This window comes from Sus scrofa, chromosome 7, assembly GCF_000003025.6.
Source record: "Sus scrofa isolate TJ Tabasco breed Duroc chromosome 7, Sscrofa11.1, whole genome shotgun sequence".
In the NCBI taxonomy this organism is placed as follows: Eukaryota; Metazoa; Chordata; class Mammalia; order Artiodactyla; family Suidae; genus Sus; species Sus scrofa.
The window spans coordinates 117,939,998-117,960,221 of NC_010449.5; the positions used below are offsets into that span (position 1 = coordinate 117,939,998).

The 20,224-nt window shown below is 42.5% G+C and overlaps 1 protein-coding gene across 7 annotated transcripts in view; it reads left to right on the top strand.

Moving 5' to 3' along the window:
* The window catches only part of VRK1 (vaccinia related kinase 1), an 83,063-nt gene continuing 65,770 nt past the window's right edge, over window positions 2,932-20,224 (top strand). For 5 of the 7 annotated variants that reach the window (XR_002345577.1, XR_001298111.2, XM_021098130.1 and 2 more), the window contains exons 1-2: window positions 2,967-3,052; window positions 9,422-9,527. Coding sequence is in view for 2 of the 7 variants with exons in the window: in XM_021098128.1 (XP_020953787.1) it covers window positions 9,476-9,527 (52 nt within the window). In the remaining 5 variants the exon portion in view is untranslated. 7 annotated transcript variants of the gene reach the window in all.

The following is a 20,224-nucleotide window of genomic DNA, read 5'->3' on the forward strand; positions in this document are numbered from 1 at the left end:
TACACAGCAAGGCCTCCTTAAACATTAGTTAAACCAGAACCTTCAGAGTTCCCAGAGTTTAACCCAATTTCCTGCTCACAGTAGGTGCTCAGTAAACATTTGTTCGGACTGTTGGATATTTTGAATATATGGCAGGACTGTACTCACCGACCTTTCCTCTTAAGTTCAATTCTCGTTCTAAAGCCCAGCCCCAGCCAGTCCTCATGGGTCCATTTTCCGTATAACCGTGATCTTGATACCAAGCTGCCAACTCATAAAAATCCATGGAGGGCCTCCAGTGTCCCAGAGTTGTATCCCCACCTACAGCACCTCAGAATGGCAGTCTCTGTGCCAGCAGCTTGGACTGATGTCCTGCCAGGCTCTGTACTGGGAGGACATCTTAGCACATGTGCGAGGTGTTGGAGACGGTGGCAGTTGCCTGGGGACAGAGTGCACTGAAGTAGCAGTTGAAGAGTAAGCTATCCCACCAGGCTGAGGCAGCCACGACCTCCAGAATAAGTACATTCCATTCCCACCCTGGGACACTCCAGGCCCTGTTGCTGATTTCAGTGCGATTCAAGGCCAGCTGGTGCCAACCCAGCATGGAAGCGGGGACATTTCTTCTGCACACGTTTGGTGAGGTTAGGGGAACCCGGTCATGAGGTGAAAGATGAGTTCTGTTCCAAGTCTTCTCAGCGTGTGTGGGTGTTTCTCTGTCTCTTTCTCTTTGTGTGTGCGTGTGTGTGTGTCTGTGTGTGTGTGTGTGTGTGTGTGTGTGTGTGAGGGAGAGATTCTCTCAGTGGATTCTGGCCACAGATTCTTGCCTGGGAATTCCACACCCATGAGATGTATGAATCTTGAGACCTCTTTTATTTTCTATTTTTTAGGGCCGCACCTGCAGCGTGTGGAAGTTCCCAGGCTAGGGGTCAAACCAGAGCTGTAGCTGCCAGCCTACATCACAGCCACAGGAATGCAGGAATCGAGCTGCGTCTGTGGCCTACACCACAGCTCATGGCAACACCAGATCCTTAATCCACCGAGTGAGGCCAGGGATCAAACAAACCCACATCCTCATGGATATTAACTGGGTTCGTTACCACTGAGCCACAATGGGAATTCCATCTTGAGACCTCTTTGCTGATAAATACTCATCGAGTGCTCCCTTTGTGCAAATGTTTCTGTTAAGGTCTCAGCAAGAAGCAGATAACACATTTGAAACAGGCTAATTTGAGGAGGGTTTATTTGCAATGAGACTTTGGCCAAGATGTGGGCGTGGGAACCACGGGGATGGAGCAGTAATCTTGGCTCAGCAGCAGTCGTGGTGTTATCAGCTGCATGTCCCGGGCACCATGGGAAGAAGCTGTCACTGTAAGCTGGAAGGGAGAGCAGGGAGCAGTGGCCTTCAGCTGAGGGCACTAGCCGACTGGAGGTGACCTTGCCGACAAGGATCCAGGGGAATACTTGCCTTCAGTGACATTTCTCTTTCCCTCCAGTTCTCTGTGGGGTTCCCTGCTGGCCAAATACACCAGAAGCCAGAGGCACAGGAACCAGCTCAGCTTCCTGGGGCCGCCGGCAGGCTGGAGGACCATCTGGAGCCAGTGAGAGTCCCTGGAGGGGCAAATGTGAGTCACCAGGCACATCGCCGCACTGTCCAAGGGGAAGTGTGATTCCAGGTTTTGTGAGGACTGAAGTCATGCAATTTGGGGGGGGGTCCACTTTAAGAAAATCGTACAAAAGTACCTTACCTTGGCAAACAACACCCCCCTCCCTCTAAAACTCCCTCTAACAGAAGGCTTTGGAAGAGACCTTGCTTAAGCTTCTCTAGTTTCTCTGTAAAGCTCCCTCTGCCTATGGCTTTGGTGATTTTGACCTAGAACAGTATCCTGGTCCAAGATAAGCTCACAGTCTCATGGGTGATGGAGGCTGAGACAATTGATTATAAAGCAAACTGTGGCATAAGGGAATTACAGATGGAATACTACAGAAGGTTAGGTAGGCACTGAAATAGGTTCGACAGACAGGTGGAATTTAGAGTCATGGCTAGGAGCGGACAGAATTATATTTATACTGTCTACTCTTTATTGAGCATCTACTACATAAAAAGGACTGTCTCGAGACTATCTCCTTTAGTCCTGACAGAAACAGGAAACTGAGACTCATAGAGGTTAAGTAATCTAGGTTATAAAGATACAGAGTGGAAGAGCAAGGATTTGATCTGCAAGCTGTTTGCTTCCAGAGCCAGAACATGGTATACAGAGCCAGGCTGCTGTGGGAGGAGCCTGCAGTGTGTGGATCCTCAGGTGGAAAAACGCAAACGCCAGTAGGCAGAGGAGGAACTGGGCCAAACCGGAACATAGGGCTGCTTTTACGTCCAACTCTTTGTCAACACATTTATTTATTTGCTTCTCTGTGACATTTATTTTTAAAAATATTTTATTAGAGTATAGTTGCCTTACAATGTTGTGTTAGGTGTATAGCAAAGTGAATCAGTCATACATGTAAATATACCTTTTCTTTTTTCCCCATATAGGTGATTCCTGCGGTATACAATAAACTGTCAGAATGTGTGTGATACTTACACTCCCAATTCTTCCCTCTGCCCAACCGTACACCTACGGTAACCTTAAGGTTGAATTTTTTTTTTTTTTTAACCAACATATTGGTTAAAAAAGCTACTGAGAATACTGGCAATATTTATTTCAGTTCTTAAGGCATTGCCAGGTACAGCATTCAACCAGAAAGATGGACTTAGAGGCGCTATACCACATTTCCCAGGTGCCCACGGGGCAAGAGGGACCGAGATCTTGCTTTGCCCGTAAAACACTACACTTCCCAGCATGCACTGGGTGCGCCGGTCCGCGGCTCCCGCCATGCCCGCGGAGGCGGAGAAGGCCGGCATAGGCTCCGCCCCGCTCGCGCGTTCCCACTCGCCCCGCCTCTCCCGCTCACCCGAGCCAATGAGAAGGCTCCATACTGCGGAGTGTGACGGGGCCGGCGCCTCAACTGAGTTGCAAGTCGGCGAAAGCGGCGGGAAGTTCGTACTGGGCAGAAGGCGACCGGTCTGCGGTTCCGGGTAGGGTAGCCGCGCGCGGAGCTGAGCAAGAGTGCCGGCGCCGAGCGGGGGCCGCGGAGAGGCTGTCGGCGGCCGGGCCGGCGCGGGGCGGCAGGGCAGCCGGGACCTCGGGAGGCGCCGGCGTCCTCTCTCGCCGGGTTTCCCTCAGGCCCCGCTGCGGCCCCGGGCTCCCTGCACCGGCCGGGCGGGTCCCCAAGGCTCCGTTGCCGGTTCTGAACGGCGTGTAGGCGGGTCAGACTTGCACGGCATCCTGGGCGCTCAGGCCGGGTCTGGGAGATGGCTTCTGTAGGCCAGATTGGATCAGCGGCGTCCCTCCGCGGTCTTGGAACTCACGTTCTGCAGGGGAAGCAGAATAGAAGCCAAACTGACCATTTGCAGAAGCGAGAGCTCTCTGAAAACGGGGACAGGCGTCTGTGGGCGGGAGTGATGGGCGGGGGTGGGGTGAGGAGGGCATCTCGGGAGGCGACGTTGGCCTGGAGACCTGAGATAGGGGCAGGAGCCTGCTCGCCCGGGGCTGGCGTTCCAGGCCTGGGCGCCTTTCTTAGCTGTCAAGGTCCGGCTGAGGCCCGGTGAGAGCGGCCCTTGCGGCAGGTTCAAGGCGTTCGAGCTCCGGTGGCGGAATTTTACAAGGGATTTTCGCGTGCCCCTGACAGCTGTTTTTTGTCCCGTCTTCGTAGCTGCAGGGTGGCACCTTTTGCTGATGCTGCTGTATTCGCGGGCGACAGATAGTTTTTCCTACCGTCGGAATAATTTTTGGCTCTGGTCTCAAAACTCTTAGGTGCTTTATTTAAATTCGACAAACGCACCAGGGTTTCCGGGTTGAGAGGGAAATGTGGTAGACCCTAGGTTTCAGTTAAGTCCACTCATTTTTTAACTTTTCTGTCAAGTCACCCCTCCCCCCGTTTTTTTTTTTTTCTTCTCTTCTTGCTATGTATTGACTCGTCCTTTCCCTCCCCCATCTCTCCTTGAAACAGTTTGGAGATACCAGTTTTGCTCTTGGGAAGGTGGTGGTTTTAAGAAACTGTTGAAGGGCCTCATTCATTATTATTTTTTTCTTTTCTTTTTTTTTTTCAACTAGAATTGCCCATCCGTTAAGCTGTAATTTACAAGATTAAAAGAAAATGTATGGCAGCATTATTTTTAAGCGTTCAGAATAAAGGCATCTTGCTTTTCATGACTTTGGAAGTGTGATGCTTTTGGGGAGGATTTAATGTACAATTTTAAAGTAGTTTCAGAGGGAGGCAAGGGTTTTTTGTATAATCATCTTATTCAGGTTATGTCTGTGCTGTCCAAAATGGCATATAGTAATTGGAATTACATTTACAGGTAGTTAAGGTCAGGTCATCCTCTGATATAGCAAGTTGTCACTTAACACTGGCTTTCTCTGCCGAAGCCGCCGTGGGTGCTGTTCTCTGTGCATCTCAGCGTTGCTGATCAGATTCTGGGTTAATGCAGTAACAACTTGAATTTGATGGCAGTAACTTGTGTTCAGCATTACTGTCCATTTAGTGCTGCTATCTACAACAGATGAGATTTAGAGTGTAAGGGCTTCTTAATGTTCAGTGTTGCAGAAATTGTGAGAGGATATTTGGTCAACAAATGAGAAAGCGGAGAAATGTGTCAAGCACAGAACCTGACATACAGTAAGTTCGTAAGTGCCCAGGAAATGGTTATATGGAAAGCTTATGCCGAGTCTTATTCCAGGATGCAAATGTATATTTTACAAATAACAGTCATGCATTCAAAATGTTGACAGACCCTAAAATTAACTTTCTTAAATAGGCCAGCTTTTTTTTTTAAATTGAGAACTAATGTGAAATAATAGTAAATAGGTAAGTGAAAGTCCCAGATGTCTAGGAAAGAAAAAAGATTTTTCTTGGACAGCTGTATGTATGTTTTTCCTTAAAGCCTTCCCTAGTAAGTTATGATGTGCTATAAGAAGAATTTTGATTTAAAAAGTAGAACTTTGAAAGTATTTTTGATTTGATAAATAGAACTTACTGGAAATGGGGCAGAGCTTAAACATTTACCTTATATATAACAAGTGAGGAAGGATGGTTCCTAGATTTACGCGAACAGTGCACATGCCGATATCTCCATGTAGCGGACAGGAACCCAAGGGAAGTTGAGTGCTGCCTCTTTGTGTGCGGTGCTGAGGCTTTCGTGGAAATTGGTCTTGATGGGTTGTGAGAATGGAAGGGTAACTGGATAGGACTGGAGAATATATTTCAGACTGGTAGGATATTTTGCAAGCTTGTCTGGGTTATTTTTCAGAGGGAGCAGCAGTGGACTCACATAATCACCAGATGTCTATGTCGGGAACCGTGCTGGGTGCAGAGTCTGTTCTTGCCATTGTAGTGTTTTGTTGAAGCAAGATTTCTTTTACACTGATAGAGGTCATTTCTTGTCGGCTTTGGCTACTTAGCACCCAGCACACAAGTAGTCAACTGTGTCTGGCACATTTGAAAAACTACACTCTTAGTGATAACATGGAATTTTTAGTAAGGGTGTACGATTAATTTAGAAAGGTGATAGCATCCTGACAAAGCATTTAGCTAGGTGGTGGAACCAAGATGTTTTTACTCGGGGATAGGTTTGGCCCTTTCGACCAATATTCCTGTGAGTATTTCTTACTTGCCGTTATAACGATGTAAGGAGGATCTTGCCCTTTAACATCTTCCGCCCTCACCTTCTGAAGGACACTTAAGTACTTCTCGTTCTGCGATCGATCGTTCTGCGATCGATCGATCATTGCTTTGAAGTAATTTCATTCACTCGCCCAGTTATTCCTGCTCCGTCTCTCCCAGTGTCGTCTTAAATCTTTACATTCAAACTCAAGCACATTCTACTCTTCTTTTCTGGATGGCGTATGGGCAACACTTGAAGAAAAACTCTAGAGAGCCTGGGGAGGTGTGAAGTCTGCCCTTCTCCCCATAATCAGAGTTTGGTTTTTAACATTCACCAATAAATGCTGATGACAAGAAACTGCTTTTAGTAACATTAGTCAGTAAATTTATTAAGAATTTCATTAAGATTTCCCCTTGTGGCTCAGTGATTAACAAACCTGACTAGCATCCATGAGTATGTGGGTTTGATCCCTGGCCTTGCTCAGTGGGTTAAGAATCTGGCGTTGCCGTGAGCTGTGGTGTAGATCACAGATGTGGCTTGGATCCCGCATTGCTGTGGCTGTGGTGTAGGCCAGCAGCTACAGCTCTGATTCTACCACTAGCCTGGGAACCTCCACATGTCGTGGGTGTGTGTGGCCCTAAAAAAACAAAGACGACAACAACAAAAAAACATTTTTAGCTGCAGCATTTTTGTCAACTTGGTTTGAATTGTATAATGTATTTAGTCTTTGTGTAGGTATGTGGATTTTGATGATTCTTGGCAGCAACTCCTATCTCTCTGTAGGTCTCTGGCCCATAGGATAGGAACTGGTACTTTCAGATTTGAAAATTAGGTAGATGCCATTCACACTGGCAGATACTTAGGGTGAATGTTAAACCTATACTCACACTAAAATGTTTATCAAGAAACCACATATATTAAGCGGGAGGATACACTAGATAGAAGTTGCAAGGTTATTAATTTGAGATTTGGGAATGTTCTGTCATATACTTTTTAAGCAAATTTGTATACTTTATTGGAAGGACTCAGTTGTCTTACAGAGCTCAATGTCCAGAACATCCGGAGTGATATAGTTGGTCCTGCAAGTGACTGAATGAGAACAGGAAAGCCACTGGGAACAGGGCAGTACCATCCCACTCTTTTTACAGCCCTATAGCTTCTTTCTATGTGTTTATGTCACTTTCTCTCTGCAGGTAGGCCGTCTTGCTGCTGTTTACATTTGGGGCAGATATGTCTGTTCCAAGATCCCCAAGGAGACTCCATTATCTAATTGTCATTTCTATTTGAAATTTTAAAAAAGTCACGAAGTTGGACATTTTATAGCTAACTACAGCGTTATTTCAGATAATTGCCTTTTTCAAAATTTTTTTGTAACCAAGTAGCAGCTGAACAAATGCCATTATTTGATGATATGTACAAATGTTTTGGGATCACACTGTGAGTTAAGAAGTGCTGTTAAGGAGTTCCTTTGCAGCTTAGCGGATTAAGAACCTGACTGGTATCCTTGAGGATGCGGGTTTGATTCTTCAGCCTTGCTCAGTGCGTCAAGGATCTGGCAGTTGCAGCTCCAGTTCAACCCCTTTCCATATGCTGCAGGTCGGGGGGGGGGGGGGGGGGGAGAAGTGCTGTTAAACCTTTAGTCTTCAGAGACTGTCTGGAACAGAAAAACAAACTTGCTGTTTCTGTTGGCTGTGTTGTTTTTGTTCCACTTCTAATTGCAGCTTATTGTAATACAGCAATATACATATTAATCAGCATATTATAATCATTAAGATACGTATTAATGATAAATTCTGTTTGATGTGTTAAGAAAAAAATCTATTATTTGGGAATCAGGAAGAAAATTTTAAAAGTTAATTTTTTGATAAAATTGAGGTCAGGTTACAGCATTTAAGAGGCTTACTCTTCCTGGCATTACAGACTTTTAGAAACTATTGTAGAAATTGTGACTTTCAAATTTCTATTACCTCACGTGTTGCTGGTAGGAATGTAAACTGGCACAGCCACTCTGGGAATTAGTTTGGCAGATTCTTAAAAAGTTAAACATACACTGAACATATGACCCAGCAGCTGCACTCCTGGGCATTTATCCTTGAAAAATTAAAACTTATGTTCAAAGACCCGTATGTGAATGTTCCTGGTGGCTTTGTTTGTAACAGCCAAAACCTAGAGACAGCTCTGCATCCTCCAGTGGGTAAATGGTCAAATAAAATGTGGTATAGCTGTGTGACGGAACACCATTCAGAGCGAAAAGGCACAAACTGGAGACCCAAGCAGCAGTTTGGATGGAGCTGAAGGGCACAGTACTGAGTGAAAAAAGCCAATCTCAAAAAGTCATGTGATGAGGATTGAGGAATGAGGATTCCATCATGTAGCATTCCCAAAATGATCATGGAAATGGAGAAGGGACCAGTTTTGCCGGGGTGACGGCTGGGGCTGTGGTGTGGCTTTAGAGGAGTAGCAAGAGGGAGTTTCTTTGGATTGAACAGTCTATATCCTAATTATTGTGGTGGTTGTAAGATACCCATGATGAAATGTCTCACAACCATACATGCACACACACACACACACACACATACAGAATGTAAAAACTGAAATTTGGGTAAGTACATTAATTATAATGCTGTATGAATGTCAATTCCCTAGTTTTCTTTTTTTGCTTTTTTTTGGCCTTGCCTGTGGCGTGCAGAAGTTCCCAGATAAGGGATCAAACTCGTGCTACAGCAGTGACAGCATTGGATCCTTAATCCTCTGAGCCACCAGGGAACTACCTTCAGTTTCCTAGTTTTGATCATTGTATTATGCTCATCCATTGTATGTTTCTACCACATTTATTCACCCCCTGAGGGACATGTGAGTTACATAGTTTTTGGCTGCTACAAAAAAGCTTTCATGAACACTCATGTACAGGTTTTAGCGAGAATATAAATTTTCATTTTTCTAGGATAAATACTCAAGTGCACCTGTTGGGTTGTAGAGTTAAGTGTGTATTTAACCTGTGAAGAAATTGCAAACCTTCCCAGAGCTGTACCATTTTACACTCCTACCATCACCCCATGAGATGGATTTCTCCACACCTTTATCAGAATTTGGTGTTAGCAGTATTTTTTTGTTAGCCGTTTTAATAGGTGTGTATGGGTATTTCCTAATGGCTTTCATGGGCATTTCCCTGATAGCTAATGATGTTGACCATCTTTACACAGGCTTATTTGCCATTCGAAGGCAGACGGAGCTTACCCAAAATGTGCCACTAAGGCATGCTCACAACAGTGAAGATGTAAAAGACTCGAGCTTTTTATCTCCCCCTCAATTGCGTTCTTGTCTTATCTGTTTTAGTTCATCTTATGTCCTATGAGTTACCCTTGTCCCCCTTGAAGTCCCAGGCCCCTGTCCCATTCCTTTGCTCAGGGTGGCATATAAGCCTCAACTGCCCGCCTTGCCCTTGGGTCCTGTATTTTTATGGAGGTGTAATTAAAATTGTTTTTCTCCTGTTAATCTGTCATGTCAATTAATACACCAGCCAAAAGAATCTGCAGGATAGAAGAAATTTTTTTTCTCTCCTACACATGCATATTTTATATGGTGATTTGTCTGTTCAAATCTTTTGCCCATTTTCTAAGTTGTTTGTTTTCTTACTGTTGAATTTAGAGTGTGCTTATATTCTGCATATAAGTCCTTTGCCAGATATGTGATTTGTAAATATACTCTCTGTCTGTGGCTTGTCTTTTCATTCTCTTACAGTGTCTTCTGCCGCACAAAAGGTTTTAATTTTGATGAAGTCCAACTTGTCAATGTATGGATCGTTTTTGGTGTCGGGCACGTCTCAGACTTCTTTGCCAAACTCTAGGTCAGGTAGATGTTCCAAGTTTTCTTTTATAACTGTTTTATGATTTTATGCCTTACATTTAGGTCTATTTTGGGTTGATTTTTGCAGAGGGTGTGATGTTTAGGTCTTAGGTTTTAGTTCTTTCTCCCCCCCCCCCCTTTTCGTTTGTTTATGGATGTTCTGCTGTTCTAAGACCATTTATTGAACTGCATACAAAATGAAGATAGGAGGAAATGAGTAAGCAATTAAGTGTTGTTGTGGTCCATTCACATGAGTTGGAAAAAGAATTTTCCAGCATAGCAAGGTGAAAGGATACAAGAGTTTAATGAGATAAGAAATGCTGCTAGCGCAGTGGGACAACTGATAATCAGGGGGAGCCGAAAATTAATACAGATTTATGACGATACGGCATGGCTTGAGTCTTGAAAAAAGTGTGTATAGATTTGAGAGGAAGGGGAAACATTTTAGAGAATAGTGTGAACAGAGTTAGGTCTTAGAGAAAGTAATGAGAACTGGCTTTTTGGGGGAGTCATGGAATGAAGGTGAGGAGGGAAGTCAAGGGAGGATAGTTGAGTATAGAAAACTCCAGGCTCGTTGATGATCAGTGTCATTGGCTACTAGAAGGTACTGTAGTTTTTGAGCAGGAGAATGATACGGTAGAAATGGTGTTCAAGGGAAGTTTTACGGCCACGCGTGGCAACGAGAGGTTGGTGGGAAGCACAGGTTGTAGCCATGACCCGTCATTTGACTTCGCTTGTTTGTCTTTACACATGTCTACCGGAAAGCCATAACAGCGACGTCCCTTTATGGCAATAAGTTCTTTGTATTTCCTAGAAGAATAGTAGATTTCAGGCTTTTGTCGCTGCCGTCAGGGGTGAATATGGAGAACTCACCTGGACTTTCGTAGCCCTTCAGATCAATGCTGCTTTTAGTAAGTGGTACCTGTGGGAAGAAGAGTAGTTTCTGTTGGCTCATGTTGACGTGGATGACATTTCTGATCAGGCCTAAGAAGGGTTCAAGGAGTGAGCAGTTGAAATGATAAAAACATAAAGGGTTGATAAATTAGTCCAATGAGGAGAAGTTAATGGAATCACTTTTATTTATCATGGCTAAGAGGAGGCTCAGGGGTTGTTTAATCAGTATGTCCTGGTACTTGTGTATGAAGAACTACACGGAGAATGATGACGACCAGCTGTTCTTCACAGTCACCGAGGACCGAACAAGGACACACGGCTCGAATTGCAGCTCTCGGGTTGTAGTCCGAGGGAAGAATTTCCAGGCAGTAAGAACAGCAGATACCTCATGCCGGGGATGCAGAGGGTCTTCAAGGTAGACTAGGAACCTAAACGTAGTTTGGGGACATTGTGCTTATGTAGTCAGAGGATGTGACCGGTGAGAGCCCCTGAGTCCTAATTAATCAATTCGTGACCCAAAATACTCAGTTTCTGTCTTCTTCACACCCACTTCCCTTCTTGGTTTCTTTCGCCAAGCAGATTATATTTTTCTGCTCACCTGTGTGTATCTCATTTGGCTTCTGCCTTCTTTTGTACATTTAAACGATTATCTTGGATATAGGGTAGACCCATTTAAAAAACAGCCACTCAACAAAAAGAACTTTTTTTAATGTCGAACTAGAAAATATCCATGCTTTTCAACTTTTTAATTTAGGACATGGAAAGGTCCTAAATTTTTTTTTTTATAAAACATTCGTGGTGACTTGTTGAGCAGAGGATTTTCCTGTATAAGAGATTACCGTGACATATATTAATGAAAGATTGGCAGCGTGAAAAGCTTTAGTGTAGTCACTTATTTGTCTTCAAAGTACCTTTTCTGTTTGATTTAATTTCTTTAGTCTGATTCTTTTCTACAAGTCTAGGTCTTTTTTCCACTGAAGTGTTGAGATTGACCAAGAATATTCCACTTGTGATTGCAACCCTTCAGTATTACCACGGAGAATTTTTCTTTTTCTGCAGAAGAGCAAGCTCTTCCAGTGCTATGCAAGCTGCCCATTTAAAACTATCATTGCTTGGCACCTATGCCCTAGTGACAGTTTGACCAACATGTGAGCAGGCACACTGCCATCCTGACAGATGGGCGTGCGCAGAGGCAGCCAAGAAACCATGTATCTGCATCTAGTGTGTTTGTTAAGGGCAGGATTCCCAGTCGGGGATGTTCAAACGTCTGTCCATCCCGAGCTCTCACGCCTGTGGATAAAGGGATGTCATCATTAATCTCAGCTTCTGACCAAGATTCCACGGGTATGTAGAGCTTCTTGGCTCTTACGGAAGTGGGCAACTGGGGACAATCAGGATAATTGTTCGCTCCTTCATCACAGGACTACTTCAGATAATCCCGTCCTCTTTCTCCCAGCCAGCTAGGTTTGCAGTGACTACAGACCTGTTCAGACGTTGTCCCGATACTTCTAGAGAATGTGCTGTTTCATTTGTTTTCTGGAGTACAGAAGCTTTGAAGTCATTAGTCTTTTTGGTTTGGACAGTGATATGCATTACTGGAGTTAGATAGATCTGAGCTCAAAGATGGACTGCTGTGTGACATTAGGGCAACCTAGTTTTACCATCAAATTCAGGTAAAATAATAGCTATTTTTTAGGGTCATTGTGAGAATTACCTGTGAAACATGAGCAGTGACTCCCCTGGTATACTTACTCTCTGGCCCAGTGTAAGTGTTCAGTGAGTGTTTATCATCATCACTGTAATGTACCCCAGGGTATTTCTCTCTGGAGAGTTATCTGAAATGGATAATCCTGTTCCCACGCATTCTTTAAAGTCCGCATTGGATAGATGTTATCACATTATGTGGTTTATAATTAAATGCCTCCAGTGATGGGGAGCTCACTGCCTCTAGAACAGGGTTTTTCTTTTCTGTTTTAATGATTTTTATTTTTTCTGTTATAGTTGGTTTACAGTGTTCTGTCAATTTCTGCTGTATATATGTATGACTCAGTCATGTGTGTATATATATATATATATATATATATTATTTTTCTCTCATTATCCTCCATCATGTTTATCGCAAGTGACTAGATAGTTCCCAGTGCTATACAGCAGGATCTCATTGCTTATCCACTCCAAATGCAATAGTTTACATCTATTAACCCCAGACTCCCAGTCCATCCCACTCCTTCCACGTCCCCCTCGGCAACCACAAGTCTGTTCTCCATGTGCGTGAGTTTCTTTTCTGTGGAAAGGTTCGTTTGTGCCGTATATTAGATGTCGTATGATATCACAGAAGATATCATAACATGGTATTTGGCTTTCTCTTTCTGACTTACTTCACTTAGTATGAGAGTCTCTGTTTCCATCCATGTTGCTGCAGATGGCATCATTTTGTTCTTTTTTACGGTGGAGTAGCATTCCATTGTGTGTGTGCGTGTGTGTATGTGTGTGTGTGTATCACATCTTCTTAATCCATGCATCTGTTAATGGACATTAAGGTTGTTTCCATGTCTTGGCTGTTGTGAATAGTGCTGCAGTGGACATATAGGTGCATGCATCTTTTTCAAGGAAAGCTTTGTCTGGATATATGCCCAAGAGTGGGATTGCTGGGTCATATGGTAGTTCTATGTATAGTTTTCTGAGGTACCTCCATACTGTTTTCCATAGTGGTTGTACCAGTTTGCATTCCCACTAACAGTGTAGGAGGGTACCCTTTTCTCCACACCCTCTCCAGCACTTGTTATTTGTTGACTTGTTAATGATGGCCATTCTGACAGGTGTGAGGTAGTACCTCACAGTAGTTTTGATTTGCATTTCTCTAATAATTAGTGATGTTGAGCATTTTTTCATGTACCTGTTGGCCATCTGTATATCTTCTTTGGAGATGTCTATTCAGGTCTTTTGCCCATTTTTCAATTGGGTTGATTCTTTTGCTGTCGAGTTGTATAAGTTGTTTGTATATTTGAGAGGTTAAGCCCTTTAGAATAGGGTTTTTCAACCATAGGACTGGTGACCTTTATTTTATTTTATTTTTATTTTTTAAATGATTTTTATTTTTTCCGTTATAGTTGGTTTACAGTGTTCTGTCAATTTCTACTTTCAGCAAAGTGACCCAGTCATATATATATATATATTTTTTTTCTTTTTCTCACATTATTCTCCATCATGTTCCATCGCAAGTGACTAGATATATTTCCTTGTGCTATCCAGCAGGATCTCTTTCTTATCTACTCTGGTGACGTTTTAGATGAGTTGTTCTTTGTTGTAGGGGGTTGTTCTCTGAATTGTTGGGTGTTCAGCATTTCTGACCAGGGGGGCAAAATTGTCCCAACTTAAGAATCACTACTCTATCCTGTTTTTAATCAAGCCTTGCCTTTTAGAACGTTCTTTCATGTCTTGAGTGGAAGTCTGCTTTCTTATTTCTCCCACCCAATCCTGTCTTTTAGAGATATGTGGAAAAACTTAAAAATCCTGTTCTGCATAACCTTCTTTCAAACACTCAAAGTTGGTCATCAGTTCTTCTCAGTCTTTTTTTTTTTTTTTTTTTTGGGCTTTTAGGGCTGCACCTGAGGCATATGGAAGTTCCCAGGCTAGGGGTCCAATTGGAGCTACAGCTGCTGGCCTGCATCACAGGCACACCAACGCAGGATCCAAGTTGCGTCTTCGACCTACACCACAGCTCACCAATGCAATGCCAAATCCTTAACCCACTAAGCAAGGCCAGGGATCAAACGTGCAACCTCATGATCGAACGTGTAAGCCTAGTCGGATTCGTTTCCACTGCGCCACGATGGGGACGCCTCTCTCAGTCTTTATGAGGTGAAATATCTCCATCTAGTTCATTAGCTGTTCCTTACAAGACATGATTTCATGTCCCTTCACCATAGTGGTGACTTTCCTTTGACCTAATTCCATTTTTAAATTATAGTGCTTAAAATTGAATGCAGTATTCCAGGCAGGGCTTGATAAGTAAAAAACAGAGTTGCATCTCTTGTTTTGGATACAAATCACTTTTCTTCCATTAGGGTAGGAAAGAACATTACCCTTTTTCTTCTACATACTAAATTTTCATTATCAGCTATATCCTTTTGATGACCAACGTTATACTTTGAACCTCAAGTTGAATAAAAACCCCTAGATTTGGTTAAGCCATATGTTCTTCATCTTGTTTTTATGCATTAGTTTTGGGGTCCAAGCATGGAACTTAACATTTATCCTGTTAAATGGTCAGCTCTAAAGTTTCTAGGTTAAAAGAACAAGTAGGTGATGATGATGCTGTCAACTGAGCTTGAAAATCCTGGAGGAAGGAGCGGGGAGTGTGGGCCCATGAGCACGAGTGTGAGAAGGGAATTGGGGATGGAAGCCTGGGAAATCCCAGTGGTCAGAGGCTGCTGGGCGCAAAGGAGACCACGAAGGCGTGGGTAGAAAGGTGGCATGGGAGGAGTGTCTCAGAAGCTGGGGTGACTGTGCGTTAAGTACCGGGGTAGATACTTGTATACAAAAAGAATAGGACGTGATCTCTGCTTTCTGCTCTTGTTTTTATTTGTCCCATGGTTTAACTGTTGAGTTAATGGCATTACTTCGTCAGTTATGCCCAAAAACCTAGAGGCATTCTTTATTTTGCCTTCATACCCTTACATGTGTCAGGTTACCAAGTTCTCCTGGTAAAATACATACTGGAAAGAGTGTGTAAGTCTTAAGCAGCTGGCTCAATGATTTTCTTTCTTCTTTTTTAACGTGGTGAGCACACTATGATCACCACCGCCAGGATCAAGACATTTGCTATTCTGGCACTTGAGAAACCTCTGTTGGGCCCCTTTCTAGTAATTGTTCCCACCTCAGGTAACCGCTATTCTGCCGTCTGTAACAACAGCCAAGTTTTTCCTGGTTTTGAATTCCTGCGCAGATGGATTATACCCTGGGTACTCCTTTTAACTTGGCTTCTTTTATTCAGCATTGTATTTTGAGATTCTTCTGTGTTGTTGCATATAGTATGTTGTGTTTTTTGTAGTTTGGGTTATCTCTTACTGCGTAACGTACTAGTTTTGGTTATTGATTACCACATAGCACACCACTCCAAACTTAGTGGGGTAAAACACCGCCATATTATTATGCTTGTAGATTCTCTGGGTGGGACTTTGGTGAGGAGAGTGTGCCCTCTTCTGCGGTGACTGGGGTCTAGAGTCATTTAGGCATTCCCTTCCTCCCATGGATGGCACCTGGGCCAGCATGTCTTGAAGACCAGGATCATCTGGGGTTACTGAACAGAGCACCTTCCTTTTTTATCTTCCCAGTGGTATGTCTAGAACAGTTTCAGTGGAGGCAGAAACTTTGACTTGAAACTTGCTTTGCCTCTTTGCAACTTTTGATTCGCTGGTGGGCTGTTAAGATGGTGTTCAGACACTGCTGCTGAAAAAGGCTGAATGGGGTTGACGATCACATGTGGCCAGAGGAAGGTTAGTGTCAGTCTCTGGAAGCAGAGACTCCTTCGAGGAGGAGAGGAGGTTTAGGAAATGTCTGGGGAGCATGGTCTCTCTGGTATTTCCTAACATCTCAATTTAGAGATGAGCTCCTGCCTCCTCATCCAGGCCCTTGTAACAGGGTTCCAAGCTTAAATTGGACATTGCCTGTGCAGGGGCTTAGGTTGGTATTTTCTTCAGTGTATGTGCATCCTCTTCTGTTTTGGGGCTAATTTTTATCACCTTATTGCGAGCGTAGTGGTTGCTATAAGGGTGACTATGTCCTGGTTGCAGATTCTCCACGAGGCCTTGACTCTTCACAGCAGGTTGGCTGGTCCCAGTGGGTTTCCTGAGAGTGACTTGTCCTTAGAAGTCAGAGAGCAGCACTTCCACTGAACTCTGGGGGTTGAAATAGACACAGACTTGCCTAGATTCAAGGGGAGGGAACTTAGACCCCGTATCTTCATGGAACGTACGTCAAGAAGTTTGTGACCATTTTAAAAAACCACCACAAATTGTATACCACAATTTATCCATTCTCCTGTAGGTGGGTATTTGAGTAGTTTCTCCTTAGGAGCAGTTATGAGTAGTGCTGCTGTAATCATTCTTGTTCGTGTCTCTTGGTGTACACACACACACACACACACACACACACACACATTCATTTTAGGGGAGTAGAGCTCTAAGAGTAAAGTTGCTGCTCATAGATCATATGTATCTTTAGCTTTAATAGGTAAATACAAACAGTTTTCCAAAGTGGTTGTATCAGTTCGTATTCCTACCGGCAAAGTATGAGAATTCCTGTTACTCTGCAGCCTCACCTCCACTTAGAACTGTCATTTGAACATTAAACATTTCTTTTTCATCCATTCTGTGGTTGTGTTGACAATCTCAGTGTGGTGTAATTGGCATTTCCCTGATAACTAGTGATTTGAACATCTTTTCATATGCTATTAGCCTTTTAGTTAGCCTGTGTTGTGAAGTGCTTAGGCACCTCTTTGCCCATTTTTGACAAATTGGTTGGTTTGTCTTTTTCTTATTGAAATGTTGGAGTTTTTATATGTTCTGGATATGAATCTTCTGTTGAGTATATGAATTGTGAAAATCTCTTCCCACCCTGTGGTTTGCCATTTCACTCTTCTAATGTGGTCTTTTGTTGAACTGAAATTCTAAATTTTAGTCAGTTCCACTTCACCAAGCTTTTCCTTCATGGCTAGTGTTTTTTGTGTCTTGTTTAAGAAGTTTTTGCTACCCTGTGGTCACGAAGATGTTTCCTTATGGTATCTGCAAGAAGTTTTATTCTCTAGCCCCTCGCATTTACGTCGCAGTCTCCAGGAGTTGGGTTTTGTGTGTTGTGAGGTAAGGGTAAAGGTTCCTTTTTTCCCCTCTGTGCTCTTCTGTGCAAGCAATAGCAGGTTGTGTTGGGTCAGGTCAACACAAGCCTGGGAGTTAGGGTTCTCAGCCCTCATCTACCTCTAATGTACCCTCTGAACGTGAGCATGTTATTAAACACTCTGGCCTCAGCTTCACCTGTAAAACGAAGGATTTGAATGAAATGTTTTCTGATTTTCTTTTTAAAATTTGTATGTATGTATGTATTTTTATAGCCGCACCTAACTCCAATACAGCGATTATTCCTTCCTTTGTCATTTCTTGAGATCACATTTCCCCTCTCATTAACCTTTGTAAAAAAAAAAAAAAGCTTTATTGAGATATAGTTCATTTATCATACAGTTCGCTCATTTAAAGGGAATTGTTCAGTGGTTTTTAGAATATTCACAGGATGGCAACCATCACCATAACCTAATTTTAGAATATTTTTATCAATCCTAAGAGAAACCCCCTACCCGTTAGCAGTCACTCTTCGTTTCCTCCCCTACCTCCTGTGGCCCTGAGAAATTTCTAATCTGTTTTAGTCTCTATAAATTTCAAACTACTAATCTGCTTTTGTCTCTGTAAAATTCTTATTCTAGAAATTTTGCATATTTGGAATCATACAATACGTGGTCTTTTGTAGCTGGCTCCTCTTACTTAGCATGTTTTTAAGGTGCATCTATGTTGTAGCCTGAATCAGTGCTTCATGAATTAGTTTCTTTTTATTCCTGAATAAAATCCTAATGTTTGGGTATGTCACATTTTATTTATCCATCAGTTGAAGGACATTTGAGTTGTTGCCACTTTGGGACAGTTACGGGAAATGCTGTTATGCACAAGGTTTTATGTAGACGTATGTTTTCACCTCTCTTGAGTGTATACATGCCACTAGAGTTGCTGGGTCATATGGTAATTCTGTGTTTAACCTTTGTTAGGAATTGCCAAACCGTTTTCCAAAGTGACCGCATCATTTTCCATTGTCACTCGTGGTGTATGAGGGTTCAGGTCGCTCCAAATCCTCATTAGTCCTTGTTATTTTCAGCCTTTTTGTTTCTACCCATGGTAGCGTGTGTGAAGTGGTATCTCATTGTGGTTTTGATGTTCATTTCTCTTAATGACTAATGAGGTTGAACATCTTTTTGTGTCCTTATTGGCCAGTTGTTTGTTTTAGAGAAATGTCTATTCAAATCCTTTGACTGCCTTTAAATTGGGTTGTCTTTTTATTATTGAGTTTATTAACCTTATAATGTTCACTTTGATTTATTTTTGGCCAGAAACACTTTTTTCCTTGGTCTTTTTCCTTCCTTTTTCTTCTGTTTTGTTCACAGACGATTCTTTTTCTCTAGTGAGCAGGCGGGTTGAGAGGAGGGCTCTCAAGCCCTTTTGCATTCTCTTGGCAACAACTTCCACTGGCAAAATACAGAATTGTGGAATACCTTAGGCTGGAAAATGTACATCTGCTGGTTATTGGAATCGATCCTTTCGTAGCTCATGTTGGTTCTGAAATGAACCATGCTTCTTCCTTTACAAACCAGTAGGTAATCCGCGTCAGTTTAGAGGTGAGGCAGAGAGACCTAGAGATGTTGAGCCTTGTCTGCATTCACAGCAGGTAGACCTGGACTCTGACCTAATTCAGGCCAGTCTTTGGAAAGATCCGTTGGTTTCTCATCAAGTTGTATGTTAGACTCAAGGGATACTAGGGTGAGTAAGACAGGGTCCCTGATTTCAGGTTGTCATAAAATATAGGAAATGAGACAAACATGTACAACTGTGATAACACCGTGTCACAGTTGCTGTGCGAGGTGTGCAAGGAGGTTTAGTCTGGTGCACTTAATATTCCTCGGTGCTCACTTTTCTTCCTTTTGCATGTAGGGAGAATTAGATTTTTGAGTAGTGATTTTTATCTGGACCACCTAGTAAGGAATCATCCAGATGCTGAGGGTGCAGAAGAAATTGACTCCAGAACCTTCAGGGTTTTGCGCTGGAATCTAGAAGATAATCTTAACATGGTACTATTTTTATGTGTTACTTTCTTAACTGCTTTTTCATCTGTTCTGCAGTGGTTTATCACATTGTTTTTTTCAACTGAAAATATCTGTATCAATATTTTATGTTAATGAAACAACAACTAAAACCTTTCTTCGAAAGAGCTTTCCATCAGTTATTTATTTTGTTATTTGTGTTCTCTTGATCTTTGGAAGTCATCCTTCTTTTTATTTAACACAGTTAGGCTGTGTATTTATAGTACCAAGTGAATGTGTTTCTGGTTTGTCTTTTATACTGTTTTTTATGGCATTTGTATTATTAGTCATTAAAGCAAATATTTTACCATTTTAAGACTTGTTTTGCAAATACTTCTGCAGTATGCAGTCTCTTTCAATGTTTCTGTTAATTAGCAAAAAAAGCATTTTTACAGAAACTACACTTGCTAGACTTATTTTTTGAGTCTTGGACCTGTTAACTTACCTGTCCCTCGTTGTGAGGCCATGGACAAATTATTTGACTTCTCTTATCCTCAGTTTCCTCATATGTGTAGTCAATACAATAATACTTGTGTACTTTTTATTGTGGTAAGAATTAGAGATAATGTATATAAATCACCCAACATAGAGCCTGCCACATGGGTGCTGCATAGCAATGGTAGTAGTTACTGTTACATGTCAGTTTATTCATCTGTAATAGCTGTACGTTATAATTAGTAGTTAATTGATTTGGGGGTGTATATTTATTCATATTTATCATTTATTAATATTTTTACTCATTTAGGATTGATTAGGCAAAAATAAATGATCATTAGTAAGAACTTCATGTCTGTGTTTGCTTTCAGTTAATAGTCTTTCAGAGACAATATTGCCCTTTAAAGCGCAGTTAAGCCTCTAGTCTTTAAAGACGGACCTAGTATTTTCATCAGAACCTGAAGGTGTGATCT